Source organism: Leptodactylus fuscus, chromosome 5, assembly GCF_031893055.1.
Source record: "Leptodactylus fuscus isolate aLepFus1 chromosome 5, aLepFus1.hap2, whole genome shotgun sequence".
NCBI lineage: Eukaryota > Metazoa > Chordata > Amphibia > Anura > Leptodactylidae > Leptodactylus > Leptodactylus fuscus.
Window position 1 is genome coordinate 88,948,124 of NC_134269.1, and position 18,615 is coordinate 88,966,738.

The 18,615-nt window shown below is 44.5% G+C and overlaps 1 protein-coding gene across 1 annotated transcript in view; it reads right to left on the bottom strand.

The window, feature by feature from the left end:
• Window positions 1-14,617: 14,617 nt before the first annotated feature.
• The window catches only part of LOC142203162 (long-chain fatty acid transport protein 2-like), a 47,970-nt gene continuing 43,972 nt past the window's right edge, over window positions 14,618-18,615 (bottom strand). Inside the window, exons 10-11 of the mRNA XM_075273691.1 lie at window positions 16,952-17,082; window positions 14,618-14,794 (exon numbers count right to left, since the gene is read on the bottom strand). Coding sequence (XP_075129792.1) covers window positions 14,618-14,794; window positions 16,952-17,082 — 308 coding nt within the window. The remainder of the gene's footprint in view (window positions 14,795-16,951; window positions 17,083-18,615) is intronic.

An 18,615-nucleotide genomic window follows, 5' to 3' on the forward strand; every position in this document is an offset into this window, starting at 1 on the left:
AGGCAAAACCCATTGGCTGCCGAAAACATGTGACCTCTAATTTAAAAGAACAGCGCCGCCCAGGTTCGCGTCATTCTGAGCTTGCAATTCACCGAGGACGGAGGTTTCCGTCCAGCTAGCTAGGGCTTAGATTCTGGGTAGGCAGGGACAGGCTAGGATAGGAAGGAGAAGACAACCAACAGCTCTTGTAAGAGCTAAATTCCAGGGAGAAGCTTGTCAGTGTAACGTGGCACTGACGGGCTCAATCGCCGCAACCCAGCTTTCCCAGGATCCTGAATGGAATACACTGTCAGTGTATTCCCGTATACCCGATATATACCCCGATACCCGTTCCAACGGTGTGCCCCCCCACCTTCACCCCAGAAATACCCTGCAAGTCCCCTAGCAATAGAATTGGGGCTATATACACCCACAATTTTTACTACTGGTATACAGTGCCATTGTCTGACTGGGAATTCAAAGAATATATTGGGAATACAAATACCCTCATTTCTTGCTACTGCCATATAGTGCCAGTGTCTGACTGGGAATTCAAAGAATATATTGGGGTTACGTGCACCCACAATTTTTACTACTGGTATACAGTGCCATTGTCTGACTGGGAATTCAAAGAATATATTGGGAATACAAATACCCTCATTTCTTGCTACTGCCATATAGTGCCAGTTTCTGACTGGTAATTCAAAGAATATATTGGGGTTACGTGCACCCACAATTTTTACTACTGGTATACAGTGCCATTGTCTGACTGGGAATTCAAAGAATATATTGGGAATACAAATACCCTCATTTCTTGCTACTGCCATATAGTGCCAGTGTCTGACTGGGAATTCAAAGAATATATTGGGGTTACGTGCACCCACAATTTTTACTACTGGTATACAGTGCCATTGTCTGACTGGGAATTCAAAGAATATATTGGGAATACAAATACCCTCATTTCTTGCTACTGCCATATAGTGCCAGTGTCTGACTGGGAATTCAAAGAATATATTGGGGTTACGTGCACCCACAATTTTTACTACTGGTATACAGTGCCATTGTCTGACTGGGAATTCAAAGAATATATTGGGAATACAAATACCCTCATTTCTTGCTACTGCCATATAGTGCCAGTGTCTGACTGGTAATTCAAAGAATATATTGGGGTTACGTGCACCCACAATTTTTACTACTGGTATACAGTGCCATTGTCTGACTGGGAATTCAAAGAATATATTGGGAATACAAATACCCTCATTTCTTGCTACTGCCATATAGTGCCAGTGTCTGACTGGGAATTCAAAGAATATATTGGGGTTACGTGCACCCACAATTTTTACTACTGGTATACAGTGCCATTGTCTGACTGGGAATTCAAAGAATATATTGGGGTTATAAATACCCTCATTTCTTGCTACTGCCATATAGTGCCAGTTTCTGACTGGTAATTCAAAGAATATATTGGGGTTACGTGCACCCACAATTTTTACTACTGGTATACAGTGCCATTGTCTGACTGGGAATTCAAAGAGTATATTGGGAATACAAATACCCTCATTTCTTGCTACTGCCATATAGTGCCAGTTTCTGACTGGTAATTCAAAGAATATATTGGGGTTATGTGCACCCACAATTTTTACTACTGGTATACAGTGCCATTGTCTGACTGGGAATTCAAAGAATATATTGGGGTTATAAATACCCTCATTTCTTGCTACTGCCATATAGTGCCAGTTTCTGACTGGTAATTCAAAGAATATATTGGGGTTACGTGCACCCACAATTTTTACTACTGGTATACAGTGCCATTGTTTGACTGGGAATTCAAAGAGTATATTGGGAATACAAATACCCTCATTTCTTGCTACTGCCATATAGTGCCAGTTTCTGACTGGGAATTCAAAGAATATATTGGGGTTACGTGCACCCACAATTTTTACTACTGGTATACAGTGCCATTGTCTGACTGGGAATTCAAAGAATATATTGGGGTTATAAATACCCTCATTTCTTGCTACTGCCATATAGTGCCAGTTTCTGACTGGTAATTCAAAGAATATATTGGGGTTACGTGCACCCACAATTTTTACTACTGGTATACAGTGCCATTGTCTAACTGGGAATTCAAAGAATATATTGGGAATACAAATACCCTCATTTCTTGCTACTGCCATATAGTGCCAGTGTCTGACTGGGAATTCAAAGAATATATTGGGGTTACGTGCACCCACAATTTTTACTACTGGTATACAGTGCCATTGTCTGACTGGGAATTCAAAGAATATATTGGGGTTATAAATACCCTCATTTCTTGCTACTGCCATATAGTGCCAGTTTCTGACTGGTAATTCAAAGAATATATTGGGGTTACGTGCACCCACAATTTTTACTACTGGTATACAGTGCCATTGTCTGACTGGGAATTCAAAGAGTATATTGGGAATACAAATACCCTCATTTCTTGCTACTGCCATATAGTGCCAGTTTCTGACTGGTAATTCAAAGAATATATTGGGGTTATGTGCACCCACAATTTTTACTACTGGTATACAGTGCCATTGTCTGACTGGGAATTCAAAGAATATATTGGGGTTATAAATACCCTCATTTCTTGCTACTGCCATATAGTGCCAGTTTCTGACTGGTAATTCAAAGAATATATTGGGGTTACGTGCACCCACAATTTTTACTACTGGTATACAGTGCCATTGTTTGACTGGGAATTCAAAGACTATATTGGGAATACAAATACCCTCATTTCTTGCTACTGCCATATAGTGCCAGTTTCTGACTGGGAATTCAAAGAATATATTGGGGTTACGTGCACCCACAATTTTTACTACTGGTATACAGTGCCATTGTCTGACTGGGAATTCAAAGAGTATATTGGGAATACAAATACCCTCATTTCTTGCTACTGCCATATAGTGCCAGTTTCTGACTGGTAATTCAAAGAATATATTGGGGTTACGTGCACCCACAATTTTTACTACTGGTATACAGTGCCATTGTCTGACTGGGAATTCAAAGAATATATTGGGGTTATAAATACCCTCATTTCTTGCTACTGCCATATAGTGCCAGTTTCTGACTGGTAATTCAAAGAATATATTGGGGTTACGTGCACCCACAATTTTTACTACTGGTATACAGTGCCATTGTCTGACTGGGAATTCAAAGAGTATATTGGGAATACAAATACCCTCATTTCTTGCTACTGCCATATAGTGCCAGTTTCTGACTGGTAATTCAAAGAATATATTGGGGTTACGTGCACCCACAATTTTTACTACTGGTATACAGTGCCATTGTCTGACTGGGAATTCAAAGAATATATTGGGAATACAAATACCCTCATTTCTTGCTACTGCCATATAGTGCCAGTGTCTGACTGGGAATTCAAAGAATATATTGGGGTTACGTGCACCCACAATTTTTACTACTGGTATACAGTGCCATTGTCTGACTGGGAATTCAAAGAATATATTGGGGTTATAAATACCCTCATTTCTTGCTACTGCCATATAGTGCCAGTTTCTGACTGGTAATTCAAAGAATATATTGGGGTTACGTGCACCCACAATTTTTACTACTGGTATACAGTGCCATTGTCTGACTGGGAATTCAAAGAGTATATTGGGAATACAAATACCCTCATTTCTTGCTACTGCCATATAGTGCCAGTTTCTGACTGGTAATTCAAAGAATATATTGGGGTTACGTGCACCCACAATTTTTACTACTGGTATACAGTGCCATTGTCTGACTGGGAATTCAAAGAATATATTGGGGTTATAAATACCCTCATTTCTTGCTACTGCCATATAGTGCCAGTTTCTGACTGGTAATTCAAAGAATATATTGGGGTTACGTGCACCCACAATTTTTACTACTGGTATACAGTGCCATTGTTTGACTGGGAATTCAAAGAGTATATTGGGAATACAAATACCCTCATTTCTTGCTACTGCCATATAGTGCCAGTTTCTGACTGGGAATTCAAAGAATATATTGGGGTTACGTGCACCCACAATTTTTACTACTGGTATACAGTGCCATTGTCTGACTGGGAATTCAAAGAATATATTGGGGTTATAAATACCCTCATTTCTTGCTACTGCCATATAGTGCCAGTTTCTGACTGGTAATTCAAAGAATATATTGGGGTTACGTGCACCCACAATTTTTACTACTGGTATACAGTGCCATTGTCTGACTGGGAATTCAAAGAGTATATTGGGAATACAAATACCCTCATTTCTTGCTACTGCCATATAGTGCCAGTTTCTGACTGGTAATTCAAAGAATATATTGGGGTTACGTGCACCCACAATTTTTACTACTGGTATACAGTGCCATTGTCTGACTGGGAATTCAAAGAATATATTGGGGTTATAAATACCCTCATTTCTTGCTACTGCCATATAGTGCCAGTTTCTGACTGGTAATTCAAAGAATATATTGGGGTTACGTGCACCCACAATTTTTACTACTGGTATACAGTGCCATTGTCTGACTGGGAATTCAAAGAGTATATTGGGAATACAAATACCCTCATTTCTTGCTACTGCCATATAGTGCCAGTTTCTGACTGGGAATTCAAAGAATATATTGGGGTTACGTGCACCCACAATTTTTACTACTGGTATACAGTGCCATTGTCTGACTGGGAAGTCAAAGAATATATTGGGGTTATAAATACCCTCATTTCTTGCTACTGCCATATAGTGCCAGTTTCTGACTGGTAATTCAAAGAATATATTGGGGTTACGTGCACCCACAATTTTTACTACTGGTATACAGTGCCATTGTCTGACTGGGAATTCAAAGAGTATATTGGGAATACAAATACCCTCATTTCTTGCTACTGCCATATAGTGCCAGTTTCTGACTGGGAATTCAAAGAATATATTGGGGTTACGTGCACCCACAATTTTTACTACTGGTATACAGTGCCATTGTCTGACTGGGAATTCAAAGAATATATTGGGGTTATAAATACCCTCATTTCTTGCTACTGCCATATAGTGCCAGTTTCTGACTGGTAATTCAAAGAATATATTGGGGTTACGTGCACCCACAATTTTTACTACTGGTATACAGTGCCATTGTCTGACTGGGAATTCAAAGAGTATATTGGGAATACAAATACCCTCATTTCTTGCTACTGCCATATAGTGCCAGTTTCTGACTGGTAATTCAAAGAATATATTGGGGTTACGTGCACCCACAATTTTTACTACTGGTATACAGTGCCATTGTCTGACTGGGAATTCAAAGAATATATTGGGGTTATAAATACCCTCATTTCTTGCTACTGCCATATAGTGCCAGTGTCTGACTGGGAATTCAAAGAATATATTGGGGTTACGTGCACCCACAATTTTTACTACTGGTATACAGTGCCAATTTCTAACTAGGAATTCAAAATGCGCAAGGCTCCCGGAAAGGGACGTGGACGAGGCCGTGGGCGAGGTCGGGGGAATGGTTCTGGGGAGCAAGGTAGCAGTGAAGCCACAGGGCGTCCCGTGCCTACTCCTGTGGGGCAGCAAGCATTGCGCCACTCCACAGTGCCAGGGTTGCTTGCCACATTAACTAAACTGCAGGGTACAAACCTTAGTAGGCCCGAGAACCAGGAACAGGTCTTGCAATGGCTGTCAGAGAACGCTTACAGCACATTGTCCAGCAGCCAGTCAGACTCTGCCTCCTCTCCTCCTATTACCCAACAGTCTTGTCTTCCTTCCTCCCAAAATTCCGAAGCTTTACAGAACAATAACCCAAACTGTCCCTGCTCCCCAGAGCTGTTCTCCGCTCCTTTCATTGTCCCTCAACCTGCCTCTCCACGTCACGATTCCACGAACCTAACAGAGGAGCATCTGTGTCCAGATGCTCAAACACTAGAGTCTCCTCCATCTCCGTTCGATTTGGTGGTGGATGACCAGCAACCCACCCTCATCGACGATGATGTGACGCAGTTGCCGTCAGGGCATCCAGTTGACCGGCGCATTGTGCGGGAGGAGGAGATGAGACAGGAGTTGGAAGAGGAAGTGGTGGATGATGAGGACACTGACCCGACCTGGACAGGGGGGATGTCAAGCGGGGAAAGTAGTGTGGATGTTGAGGCAGGTGCAGCACCAAAAAGGGTAGCTAGAGGCAGAGGCAGAGGTCAGCAGCTTAGGCGAAGCCAGGCCACACCCGGAATCTCCCAAGATGTTCCAGTTCGTACCCAGCCCCGAAAAACTCCCACCTCGAGGGCACGTTTCTCGAAGGTGTGGAGTTTTTTCAAGGAATGCGCCGAGGACAGATATAGTGTTGTCTGCACAATTTGCCTCTCGAAATTGATTAGGGGCTCTGAGAAGAGCAACCTGTCCACCACTTCAATGCGCCGTCATTTGGAATCCAAGCACTGGAATCAGTGGCAGGCAGCAACGGCAGGACAAAGGCCGCCTGCCGTTCACGCCACTGCCACTGCCTCTGCCACTGCCTCTGCCTCTGCCACTGCCACTGCTGACTGTGCTGGCGATGCACTCCAGAGGACGAGCCAGGACACCACTTCATCTGCCTCCGCCACTTTGTTGACTTCTACCTCATCCTCCCCTGGTCCTGTCTTATCTCCTTCTCCTGCACCATCAAAGGCACCATCAGGCGTTTCTTTACAACAACCCACCATCTCTCAGACATTGGAGCGGCGGCAGAAATACACTGCTAACCACCCACACGCGCAAGCCTTGAACGCCAACATCGCTAAACTGCTGGCCCAGGAGATGTTGGCGTTCCGGCTTGTTGAAACTCCCGCCTTCCTGGACCTGATGGCAACTGCGGCACCTCGCTATGCCGTCCCTAGCCGTCACTACTTCTCCCGGTGTGCCGTCCCCGCCTTGCACCAGCACGTGTCACTCAACATCAGGCGGGCCCTTAGTTCCGCGCTTTGCACAAAGGTCCACTTGACCACCGACGCGTGGACAAGTGCATGCGGACAGGGACGCTACATTTCACTGACGGCACACTGGGTGAATGTAGTTGAGGCTGGGACTGCTTCCCAAACTGGCCCGGTGTACCTCGTCTCCCCGCCTAACATTCCTGGCAGGGACACGAGAAGAACACCCCCCTCCTCGTCCTCCTCTACCGCCTCCTCCTCCGCCACCGCCTCCTCCTCCGCTGTTAGATTGACCCCAGCTACGAGTTGGAAACGTTGCAGCACTGGCGTTGGTAGACGTCAGCAGGCTGTGCTGAAGCTGATCAGCTTGGGGGACAGACAGCACACTGCCTCCGAGGTGAGGGATGCCCTCCTCGATGAGACGGCAATATGGTTTGAGCCGCTGCACCTGGGCCCAGGCATGGTCGTTTGTGATAACGGCCGGAACCTGGTAGCAGCTCTGGAGCTTGCCGGACTCCAACATGTTCCATGCCTGGCCCACGTCTTCAACCTAGTGGTGCAACGTTTCCTAAAGAGCTACCCCAATGTTCCAGAGCTACTGGTGAAAGTGCGGCGCATGTGCGCCCACTTTCGCAAGTCGACAGTAGCCGCTGCTAGCTTAAAATCTCTCCAGCAACGCCTGCATGTGCCACAACACCGGCTTTTGTGCGACGTCCCCACACGCTGGAACTCAACGTTTCAGATGTTGAATAGAGTGGTTGAGCAGCAGAGACCTTTGATGGAATACCAGCTACAAAACCCTAGGGTGCCACAAAGTCAGCTGCCTCAGTTTCACATCCATGAGTGGCCATGGATGAGAGACCTTTGTGACATCCTACGGGTCTTTGAGGAGTCCACAAGGAGGGTGAGCTCTGAGGATGCGATGGTGAGCCTTACAATCCCGCTCTTGTGTGTTCTGAGAGAATCCCTGATTGACATCAGGGATAACTCAGATCACACAGAGGAGTTAGGGATAGCATCCGATCCGTCACAGCTGGAGAGTAGGTCCACACATCTGTCCGCTTCACTGCGTTTAATGGAGGAGGAGGAGGAGGAGGAGGAGGAAGAAGAGTTGTCCGATGATGTGATGGTGATACAGGAGGCTTCCGGGCAACTTCGAATCGTCCCATTGTTGCAGCGCGGATGGGTAGACATGGAGGATGAGGAGGAAATGGAGATTGAACTTTCCGGTGGGGCCAGAGGAGTCATGCCAACTAACACTGTGGCAGACATGGCTGAGTTCATGTTGGGGTGCTTTACAACCGACAAGCGTATTGTCAAAATCATGGAGGACAACCAGTACTGGATCTTTGCTATCCTTGACCCCCGGTATAAAAACAACATCTCGTCTTTTATTCCGGTAGAGGGGAGGGCCAATCGCATCAATGCTTGCCACAGGCAATTGGTGCAGAATATGATGGAGATGTTTCCAGCATGTGACGTTGGCGGCAGGGAGGGCAGTTCCTCCAGTAGGCAACCAAGTTCTCACCGGTCCACACAAACGAGGGGCACACTGTCTAAGGTCTGGGACACCTTGATGGCACCCCCTCGCCAAAGTGCCGCCACGGAGGGTCCTAGTGTCACCAGGCGTGAGAAGTATAGGCGCATGTTGCGGGAATACCTTTCCGACCACAGCCCTGTCCTCTCCGACCCCTCTGCGCCCTACACGTATTGGGTGTCGAAGTTGGACCTGTGGCTTGAACTTGCCCTATATGCCTTGGAGGTGCTGTCCTGTCCTGCCGCCAGCGTCCTATCTGAGAGGGTGTTCAGTGCAGCCGGTGGCATCATCACTGACAAGCGCACCCGTCTGTCAGCTGAGAGTGCCGACCGGCTCACTTTGATAAAAATGAACCACCACTGGATAGAGCCTTCATTTTTGTGCCCACCTGTGTAAAGCACCCCAACATGAAACTCCATGTCTGTACTCAACCTCTCCAATTCCTCCGCATCCTCATACTCATCCACCATAAGCGTTGCACAATTCTGCTAATACTAGGCTCCCTCCAACATGATTTCCCCCAACTCTGCTGGTTAGAGGCTCCCTCCACCCTGATTTCCACCAACTCTGCTGGTTAGAGGCTCCCTCCACCCTGCTTTCCCACAACTCTGCTGGTTAGAGGCTCCTTCCACCATGAATTTGCCCAAACTGGGCTGTTTAGAGGCTCCCTCCACCATGAATTGGTCCAAACTGGGCTGGTTAGAGGCTCCCTCCACCATTAATTGGTCCAAACTGGGCTGGTTAGAGGCTCCCTCCACCATGAATTTGCCCAAACTGGGCTGTTTAGAGGCTCCCTCCACCATGAATTTGCCCAAACTGGGCTGTTTAGAGGCTCCCTCCACCATGAATTGGTCCAAACTGGGTTTTTTAGAGGCTCCCTCCACCATGAATTGGTCCAAACTGGGCTGGTTAGAGGCTCCCTCCACCATGAATTGGTCCAAACTGGGGTGGTTAGAGGCTCCCTCCACCATTAATTGGTCCAAACTGGGCTGGTTAGAGGCTCCCTCCACCATTAATTGGTCCAAACTGGGCTGGTTAGAGGCTCCCTCCACCATTAATTGGTGCAAACTGGGCTGGTTAGAGGCTCCCTCCACCATGAATTTGCCCAAACTGGGCTGTTTAGAGGCTCCCTCCACCATGAATTTGCCCAAACTGGGCTGGTTAGAGGCTCCCTCCACCATGAATTGGTCCAAACTGGGGTTTTTAGAGGCTCCCTCCACCATGAATTGGTCCAAACTTGGCTGTTTAGAGGCTCCCTCCACCATGAATTGGTCCAAACTGGGGTGGTTAGAGGCTCCCTCCACCATTAATTGGTCCAAACTGGGCTGGTTAGAGGCTCCCTCCACCATTAATTGGTCCAAACTGGGCTGGTTAGAGGCTCCCTCCACCATGAATTTGCCCAAACTGGGCTGTTTAGAGGCTCCCTCCACCATGAATTTGCCCAAACTGGGCTGGTTAGAGGCTCCCTCCACCATGAATTGGTCCAAACGGGTTTTTAGAGGCTCCCTTCACCATGAATTGGTCCAAACTTGGCTGTTTAGAGGCTCCTTCCACCATGAATTGGTCCAAACTGGGGTGGTTAGAGGCTCCCTCCACCATTAATTGGTCCAAACTGGGCTGGTTAGAGGCTCCCTCCACCATTAATTGGTCCAAACTGGGCTGGTTAGAGGCTCCCTCCACCATGAATTGGTCCAAACTGGGGTTTTTAGAGGCTCCCTCCACCATGAATTGGTCCAAACTTGGCTGTTTAGAGGCTCCCTCCACCATTAATTGGTCCAAACTGGGCTGGTTAGAGGCTCCCTCCACCATGAATTGGTCCAAACTGGGTTTTTTAGAGGCTCCCTCCACCATGAATTTGCCCAAACTGGGCTGTTTAGAGGCTCCCTCCACCATGAATTGGTCCAAACTGGGTTTTTTAGAGGCTCCCTCCACCATGAATTGGTCCAAACTGGGCTGGTTAGAGGCTCCCTCCACCATGAATTGGTCCAAACTGGGGTGGTTAGAGGCTCCCTCCACCATTAATTGGTCCAAACTGGGCTGGTTAGAGGCTCCCTCCACCATTAATTGGTCCAAACTGGGCTGGTTAGAGGCTCCCTCCACCATGAATTTGCCCAAACTGGGCTGTTTAGAGGCTCCCTCCACCATGAATTTGCCCAAACTGGGCTGGTTAGAGGCTCCCTCCACCATGAATTGGTCCAAACGGGTTTTTAGAGGCTCCCTTCACCATGAATTGGTCCAAACTTGGCTGTTTAGAGGCTCCCTCCACCATGAATTGGTCCAAACTGGGTTTTTTAGAGGCTCCCTCCACCATGAATTTGCCCAAACTGGGCTGTTTAGAGGCTCCCTCCACCATGAATTTGCCCAAACTGGGCTGTTTAGAGGCTCCCTCCACCATGAATTGGTCCAAACTGGGGTGGTTAGAGGCTCCCTCCACCATTAATTGGTCCAAACTGGGCTGGTTAGAGGCTCCCTCCACCATTAATTGGTCCAAACTGGGCTGGTTAGAGGCTCCCTCCACCATGAATTTGCCCAAACTGGGCTGGTTAGAGGCTCCCTCCACCATGAATTGGTCCAAACTGGGTTTTTTAGAGGCTCCCTCCACCATGAATTTGCCCAAACTGGGCTGGTTAGAGGCTCCCTCCACCATGAATTGGTCCAAACTGGGGTTTTTAGAGGCTCCCTCCACCATGAATTTGCCCAAACTCTGCTGGTTAGAGGCTCAATCCACCCTGATTTTCAAAACAAATGTTGGTGCCAACCTCAACTTACTACAAGGGCCAAATTCACTGCTGGTGACAAGCTCTCCTCACTGCAAGTGCCAAATACACATGTTTCAAGGTGTTTTCCTACTGTCAGAGAGGTGGTATTGAGTGTGTAAAGTGTGTAGTTGTTAGGCTGTGATGTTGGGGTAATAGAGGGTCTTTGGTGTGTTAGATGCCCCCAGACATGCTTCCCCTGCTGTCCCAGTGTCATTCCAGAGGTGTTGGTATCATTTCCTGGGGTGTCATAGTGGACTTGGTGACCCTCCAGACACGGATTTGGGTTTCCCCCTTAACGAGTATCTGTTCCCCATAGACTATAATGGGGTTCGAAACCCGTTCGAACACACGAACATTGAGCGGCTGTTCGAATCGAATTTCGAACCTCGAACATTTTAGTGTTCGCTCATCTCTATTCATAATCCTTCATTAGCCTCTTTCCCAGTATCTAGATCTGTTAAGCCAGAAAGGTCTGTTCTATCCAGAGTTGAGCAAACTCCATCTTTCAGCATGGTTTGTGAAGACTGAAGTATACAGGGTTATCTATATTAATAAATGATGATAACGAATAATATACATTTTATTTATATAGTGCCAACATATTCCGCAGCACTTTACAAAATGTAGGATTCAAGTACACACAAAAAAGATACATTACAAAGAAATAATCAATTCAAACAATGGGACTGTGGACCCTGCTCGGAAGAGCTTACAACCTATGAGAGAGCTAATACTCGTTTCAGGACCGCAGCCCCTTCCTCATGGCGAAGGCTGCGGCCCTGAAACGCGTAGGCGGTTTACGTACATGTGTCTTATGTCCTATGTGTAATCACGTCATGCTGTAAGTGCTCTAAGATTTTTTCACTGGTTTCTTGTTTTTTGATATTTTAAATGTTCTACATTAAAGACATGTTTTTATAATAAGGACACTATATGGAGTGCTGATTTTCCAACTACAATGATTTAGAAATTCTCAGTGTTCTACAATTCTTACAAGATGGCTTTCAAAAATGCCTTAAAATTAATACTCTAAACGTACATCTGACAGCCATTAATATCATGACTGATGGTAAATTCTCTGGTCATTCTTTAGTGTCAAGATTTGTCAAAGAAATTAGGAATCTGAGACTAGAAGTAAAATCTCCTGGGCCTGTTTTGGACTTTTCTGTTATTTTCAATGCTCTAACATCCTGTCCGTTCAAAACAATCCAGGAGATAGACCTAAAATGGCTATCCTGTAAACAGGTTTATTACAGGCCTTTTTCTCAAGAAGCCCGTATTTGAGGTTCTTGCCCAATGGAGTCTTCCAGAGATCTCTGCCACGTTTCATACCTAAAGTTCCTTCTCTGTAAAATATTACCATATATACTCGAGTATAAGCCGAATTTTTCAGCCCAGTTTTTGTGCTGAAAAAGCCCCCTTGGCTTATACTCGAGTCAGCAAAAAAAAAAAAAGAATTTTTTTTTTTTAGGGGCGGGGGGGGGGGGGGGGGGGGGTCTATGACCAGCCACAATAGTAAAGTATAGAATCTCCCATAAAATAGTGCAAAAGAAAGAAAAGAAGATTTAAAAAAAAAGAAATAATTAAAGTTCCAAATCATTCCTTTCCCTACATATAAAAGTAGAAAATTACTGTGAAACACATACACATTAGGTATCCCTGTGTCTGAAAGTGCCCGGTCTACTGAATATAGGGGATCTGCAGTGCTCCTGTTCCTTCGGGAAGGGGTTAATAGGAGCATTGCAGTTTCCCTATATTCAACCAGGCTGAATTCCAAGTGAGGGGAAGAAAAAAACAGTCCTCAAGCTCAGGGAAGGGGCAGACAGAAAACTCAACCATTTTAATTTTTGAAATTTTCCAGCTGCTGCATTTTTCCCCTAGGCGTATTCAAGTCAATAAGTTTTCCCAGTTTTTTGTGCTAAAATTAGGGGGGTCGGCTTATATTCGGGTCGGCTTATACTCGAGTATATACGGTAATAAAAAATCCTTCTTACCGATTCTCTATCCTCATTCTCAGACAGAAGAACAGATACGTTTCCACAAACCTTAGTTGTTAAAAGAGCTATTCTGACCTATCTGCATAGAACCAAAGATTTAAAAAAACAGAAAAAACTTATTTGTACTTTTTTCAGGTGCTAGGTGGATCAAATCTACCATTCTGGAGGTTAATAGAATAGCAGATCTCTTTTTACCAGCCACACCAAAAGCACATTCCACATGTTCCACGGCAACTTCATGGACTGAAAATGCATTCTGGATATCTACTGTATTCTGGATATTTGTAATGCTGCTTCCTGGAGCTCTTCCTCTCCCTACAAGCATTATCATCTGGACATCCACTCTGGGGTGCAGTCTTTGGCATAGAAGTACTTAATACGGTTTCCAAGTGATGATCTCCACCCCCTTCAGGTAGCCAACTAGGTCCCTTCTGTGCTGCCACAGGATGAATAGGAAAAACAAGATTGGGTTTACCTGGAATTTTACTTTCTTTGAGTCCAAAAGAAGCACAGTATGCCCACCCAATTTAAGTTAAGTAAAAAAGAAAAATCACCCACTAAAAACACAGAGGGACAGAGGAGAGGGGGGTCTTATGGGAGGAGGCCTGCTGGGGGAGTAGCATACCAGCCAGGGACAGAAATAGACTTGACAGGCTGATTAGAAGAGTCAGATCTGTCCTGGTGGTGGGTGAAAAAAGGATACTGTCCGTGGTGAGCTCCATGCTGGAGAACAACTTCCATCCCATGTATGACACCATGATAGCACTGGGCAGTACTGTCAGTGACCGACTGCTTCACCCCAAGTGTGAGAAGGAGCGCTATCAGAGATCCTTCCTCCCAACCACAGTCAGGCTGCATAATCTACATCAGGTTAAGCGAAGATCACTCCGCACAGAGAACTAAATGATCCTGAAGTCTTTTATTTATAGTTACCATGACTTCTAGTGTCTTTTTTCTATCTGCTATTCTGAGTTTGTATGTGTTCTTTCATGTAATATATTACTGTATTATCCATGCTGCTGTAACACACTGGATTTCCCCCATGGTGGGACTATTAAAGGATTATTTTATCTTATACCAACAGTATGTTAATTAACTGTCTCATTGCTACATAGGTGGGCCAGTCTTAGGAGGAAATAAAGACCCTTCTGTGCTGCCTTTGGACTCCAGGAAAGTAAAATTCCTTATAAAGCCAATTTTGTCGATATATAGACCCATGTGATTAAAACTTGCTCTTTAGGGTTAAAGCCTCATGTTGCAGATTTTTCTGCATTTTTTGGGGCCAAAGCCAGGAGGGGATTGAGCAGAAAGTAGAAATACTGTTTATTAGAGTGAAGTTATCACACTTGTATAGCATCTTGAGGAAAGGAGAATACATATGTCAAATGTCAGAAATGAATTACTGTAATAAAAACTAATTCTTTCTTTGCAGTTGATACAATTTTTTTAAATCCCTTAAAATATTCTAAAGTTTAATTCTGTTTTCCAAAATATCTTTGTAAATTTGATGATCCAATGGCCTGTAGGTTCTACAAATATCATCCAAGAAATATAGTGGATCTTTTATGCAGAACAGATTGAAGCCATCATTCACTAAATCCACTTTATATTGCTTGTAAGTGCCAGTAACTTGTATGGAGTCCTGTAGAGTTAATCAATGATACATAGTTAGGTAACTGGCCATAGTAACACATTCATAAATAGGCAAATTCTATATAATAAATGAATGTCATTTTTTTCTCAATACAAGTTTTTTTTATCTAAACACAGGGGTTTGTGATGGATATCTATAGAAGACCTATTCCAATGCAGAATGTTTTATGTGATATTTAATGGTCTTCTATGTGAGAACAGTAATGTACCGTATATACTCGAGTATAAGCCAAGTTTTTCAGCACAGTTTTTGTGCTGATAAAGTGCGCCTCGGCTTATACTCGCATCAATACGGTAATTGAAAATGTCACATGACTGGTCCGCAGTGAAAGACATCTGTGGGAGGCCGCTGGAGCAGCGCTGCTGCCGATAGGTGAGTGGTGAGGCAGCGCTGCCTCCAGGACCGCCCCAAGATGTTTCCAGAGCATCTTCTCTGCCTTGGAAACATCTTAAGGCAGCCCTGGAGACAGCGCTGCCTCACCGACCACCTATCGGCAGCAGCGCTGCTCCAGCGGCCTCCCACAGATGTCTTTCACTGCGGACCAGTTCAATTACCACTCGAGTCAATACGGTAATTGACTTGACCATATTGACTCAGCTGCAGCGGGCCTCCGCTCCAGTCCCGGCCCCCTCCGCCGGATAAATAACACGCCGGGTGACGTGGCCACGTTAGCTCAGACCCGCATCCGGCGTGTGTCAATGATGTCTTACTGCGTCTCAGCACAGGCAGCGTCGTCACGCCCCCTGCGCTGAGACGCAGGAGCAGCCGCAGGAGAAGATGAGCAGTGGTGGGAGCAGCAGCGCGAGGTCGGTAAGTATGAGAACTTAATGTTTGTTTTATAATAGCCCGCTACCTGCTGGAGTATTCCCAGCAGGTATCGGCCTATTTACCAACTTCCCCAGGCCTGCTCACTGCCGACCCCGCGTCACCTTATACTATAGGCCATGGAGGCCGGCAGTGAGTAGGCCCGAGCCCCAACTGCGATCCCACTGCCGCTATTATTATACTCAGGGGGTCTTTTCAGACCCTCAAGTATAATAATCGTTGCCCCAGGGGAGATGAGAGAAAATAATAAACAATTTTACTCACCTCTCCAGGATCCGATGTTAATCCTAGCTGGCTTCGGGCCTATATGGTATTATCCCAGACATCACATGGTCTGGGATATTACCATATAGGCCCAAAGCCTGTGGTAGTAGTAATAGCCTGTTACTGCTAGCACAGGCTTTGGGCCTGTATGATAATGCCCCAGCACAGACTTTGGGCCTGCATGGCAACAGGCTGCTACTGCTACCATAAGGCTTTGGGCGTATATGATAATGCCCCAGATGTCTGGGGCATTATCATACAGGCCCAAAGCCTTATGATAGCAGTAGCAGACTGTTGCCATACAGGCCAAAAGCCTGTGTTAGCAGTAACAGGCTATTACTACTACCACAGGCTTTGGGTCTATATGGTAATATCCCAGACCATGTGACGTCTGGGATATTACCATATAGGCCTGAAGCTGGCTAGGATTAACATGAGCACAAACAGAATGTCATGCATTTTTCCCCCTCGGCTTATACTCAAGTCAATAAGTTTTCCCCGTTTTTTTGTGGTAAAATTAGGGGGGTCGGCTTATATTCGGGTCGACTTATACTCGAGTATATATGGTACTGTGAAAGAGGGCTCAAATTTCAAGGCGCGAGGGGCTCATAGCAAAATCAAGACATTTTCATGCAACTTTATCTGTTTTATCGTTTTACAAAATCTCTACAATTAAGAGAGTGGTTAGTGGAGTGGTTTTCATATAAAACTTTGCCTTTATTCACACCATTAAAGTTACATCAGCAAGGAACCATACAATTGTATATTTCCTAATGAGCTGATAGGGATAATATAAAAACTATAAAATCAGCCACCTTTTCCTTAACAAATTAAATATATTAAATAACATCATGTCCAGAAATGTCCAATGTAACATAAAATGATTTATCCCACACAGGGAATGGGTTGGAATGATAAGATGAAATACGAATTTTGTTCTAAAACATTAAACACTAAACATTAAGATAAATAAAAAAAGCTATCATGTGGCTAAATGGAAAAGTAAAACAATTATGGCTGACAGAAAGAAGGGGCCTGCTTCTAAGATGATCTTACCTGTATTCTAACAAACCGTGGCCTGGCATAATTTGGTAAATATTCAGTGACATGTACAAACATTTTTTTGCCATCAAAGTGTCTTCTTTCTTTGAGCTTGATGGACACCATTCCAATTTTACCTTCATGATCTAGAACAGTAAAAATGTTAACACTTAACACATAAGGCATCTCTGAGTCTTGTAAGAATCTCAAAAAAAGATTTTAATGGGGCTTCTATAATTAGAAAAACGTGATTTAATTCTTCTAAAAACAGTGCCACGTTTGTCCACAGGCAATGCCTGTTGTTGCAATGTATTGCCATTCACTTTGGTGAAGCTAAAATGTAATACACTGCACAGTTCATGGACAGGTGTGGTACTGTTTCTTTAAAAAAGAAGTTAAGTTTTCTATTCATGTATAACGCCTTTAACCCCTTAGAGACACAGCCCAAAAGTGACTTAAGGACCAGGCCTCTTTTTTCAAAACTGACATGTGTCACTTTAAATGGCAATAGCTTTGAGACGCTTTAACTTACACAAGTGATTCTGAGAATGTTTTTTTGTGACATATTGTACTTCATGTCAGTAGAAAATTTTTGTCGATATTTTTTGCCTTTGATTATGAAAAAATAGGAAATTTGATGAAAATTTGGAAAAAAGTGCAGTTTTCAAACTTTGAAATTGCAAGCCTTTCAAATGGAAAGCCATACTACCCAAATTTTTTGATAAATATAATTAACCATGTCTCTGATTTATGTAGAAGTCAAATTTTAATCACCCTTTCATTTTTTTCAGATATTATAAGGCTTACAAGTCAAGCAGTGATTTTCCAAATTTTTAAGAAAATTTCCAAAACACATTTTTCAAGGGACCAGTTCAGTTTTGAAGGGAACTTGAGAGGCCTCTCTTGTAAAAACCCCCATAAGTCACCCCATTCTCAAAACTGCACTCCTGAAAGAATCCAAAACAGCAGTTAGAAAGTTTCTTAACCCTTTCAGCATTTCACAGCAATTAAAACAAAATGGAGGTCAAATTTACATTTTTCAATTTCTATCACTAATATATTCATTTAGCCCTAGAATTTACACATTTACTAAGGGTTAAAGGAGAAATTGCACCCCACATTTTGTTACGCAATTTCTCCCGAACACGGCAATACCCCATATGTGCTGGTACCCTAATGTACGGGCACACGGTCGCTCTCAGAACGGATGGAGCGCTAATTGGATTTTGTAGGCCAGATTTTGCTAAAATAGATTGCAGGCACCATGTTCCTTTTGCAGAGCCCCCAAGGTGCCAAAACAGTGGAAACCCCCAAAATGTGACCCCATTTTGGAAACTAGACCCCTCAAGGAATTTATCAAGGGGTATAGTGAGCACTTTGACCCTACAGGAGTGTAACAGAATTGGCCCAACAAAAGGAAAAGTGACATTTTTTGCTATAAAATGTAGCTTTAACCCCAAATTATGCATTTCCACAAGGGGTTAAAAGAGAAAATGCACCCCACAAGTTGTCAAGCATTTTCTCCCAAAAACAGGAATGCCCCACATGTGGATGTAAAGTGATCTATGGGCACGCTGTAAGGTCCAGAGCGGAAGGAGCGCTATTGGGATTTTGGAGGGCAAATTTAGCTTGAGTTTGTACAAGGCACCATGTTGCATTTGGAGACCCCCTGAAGTGCC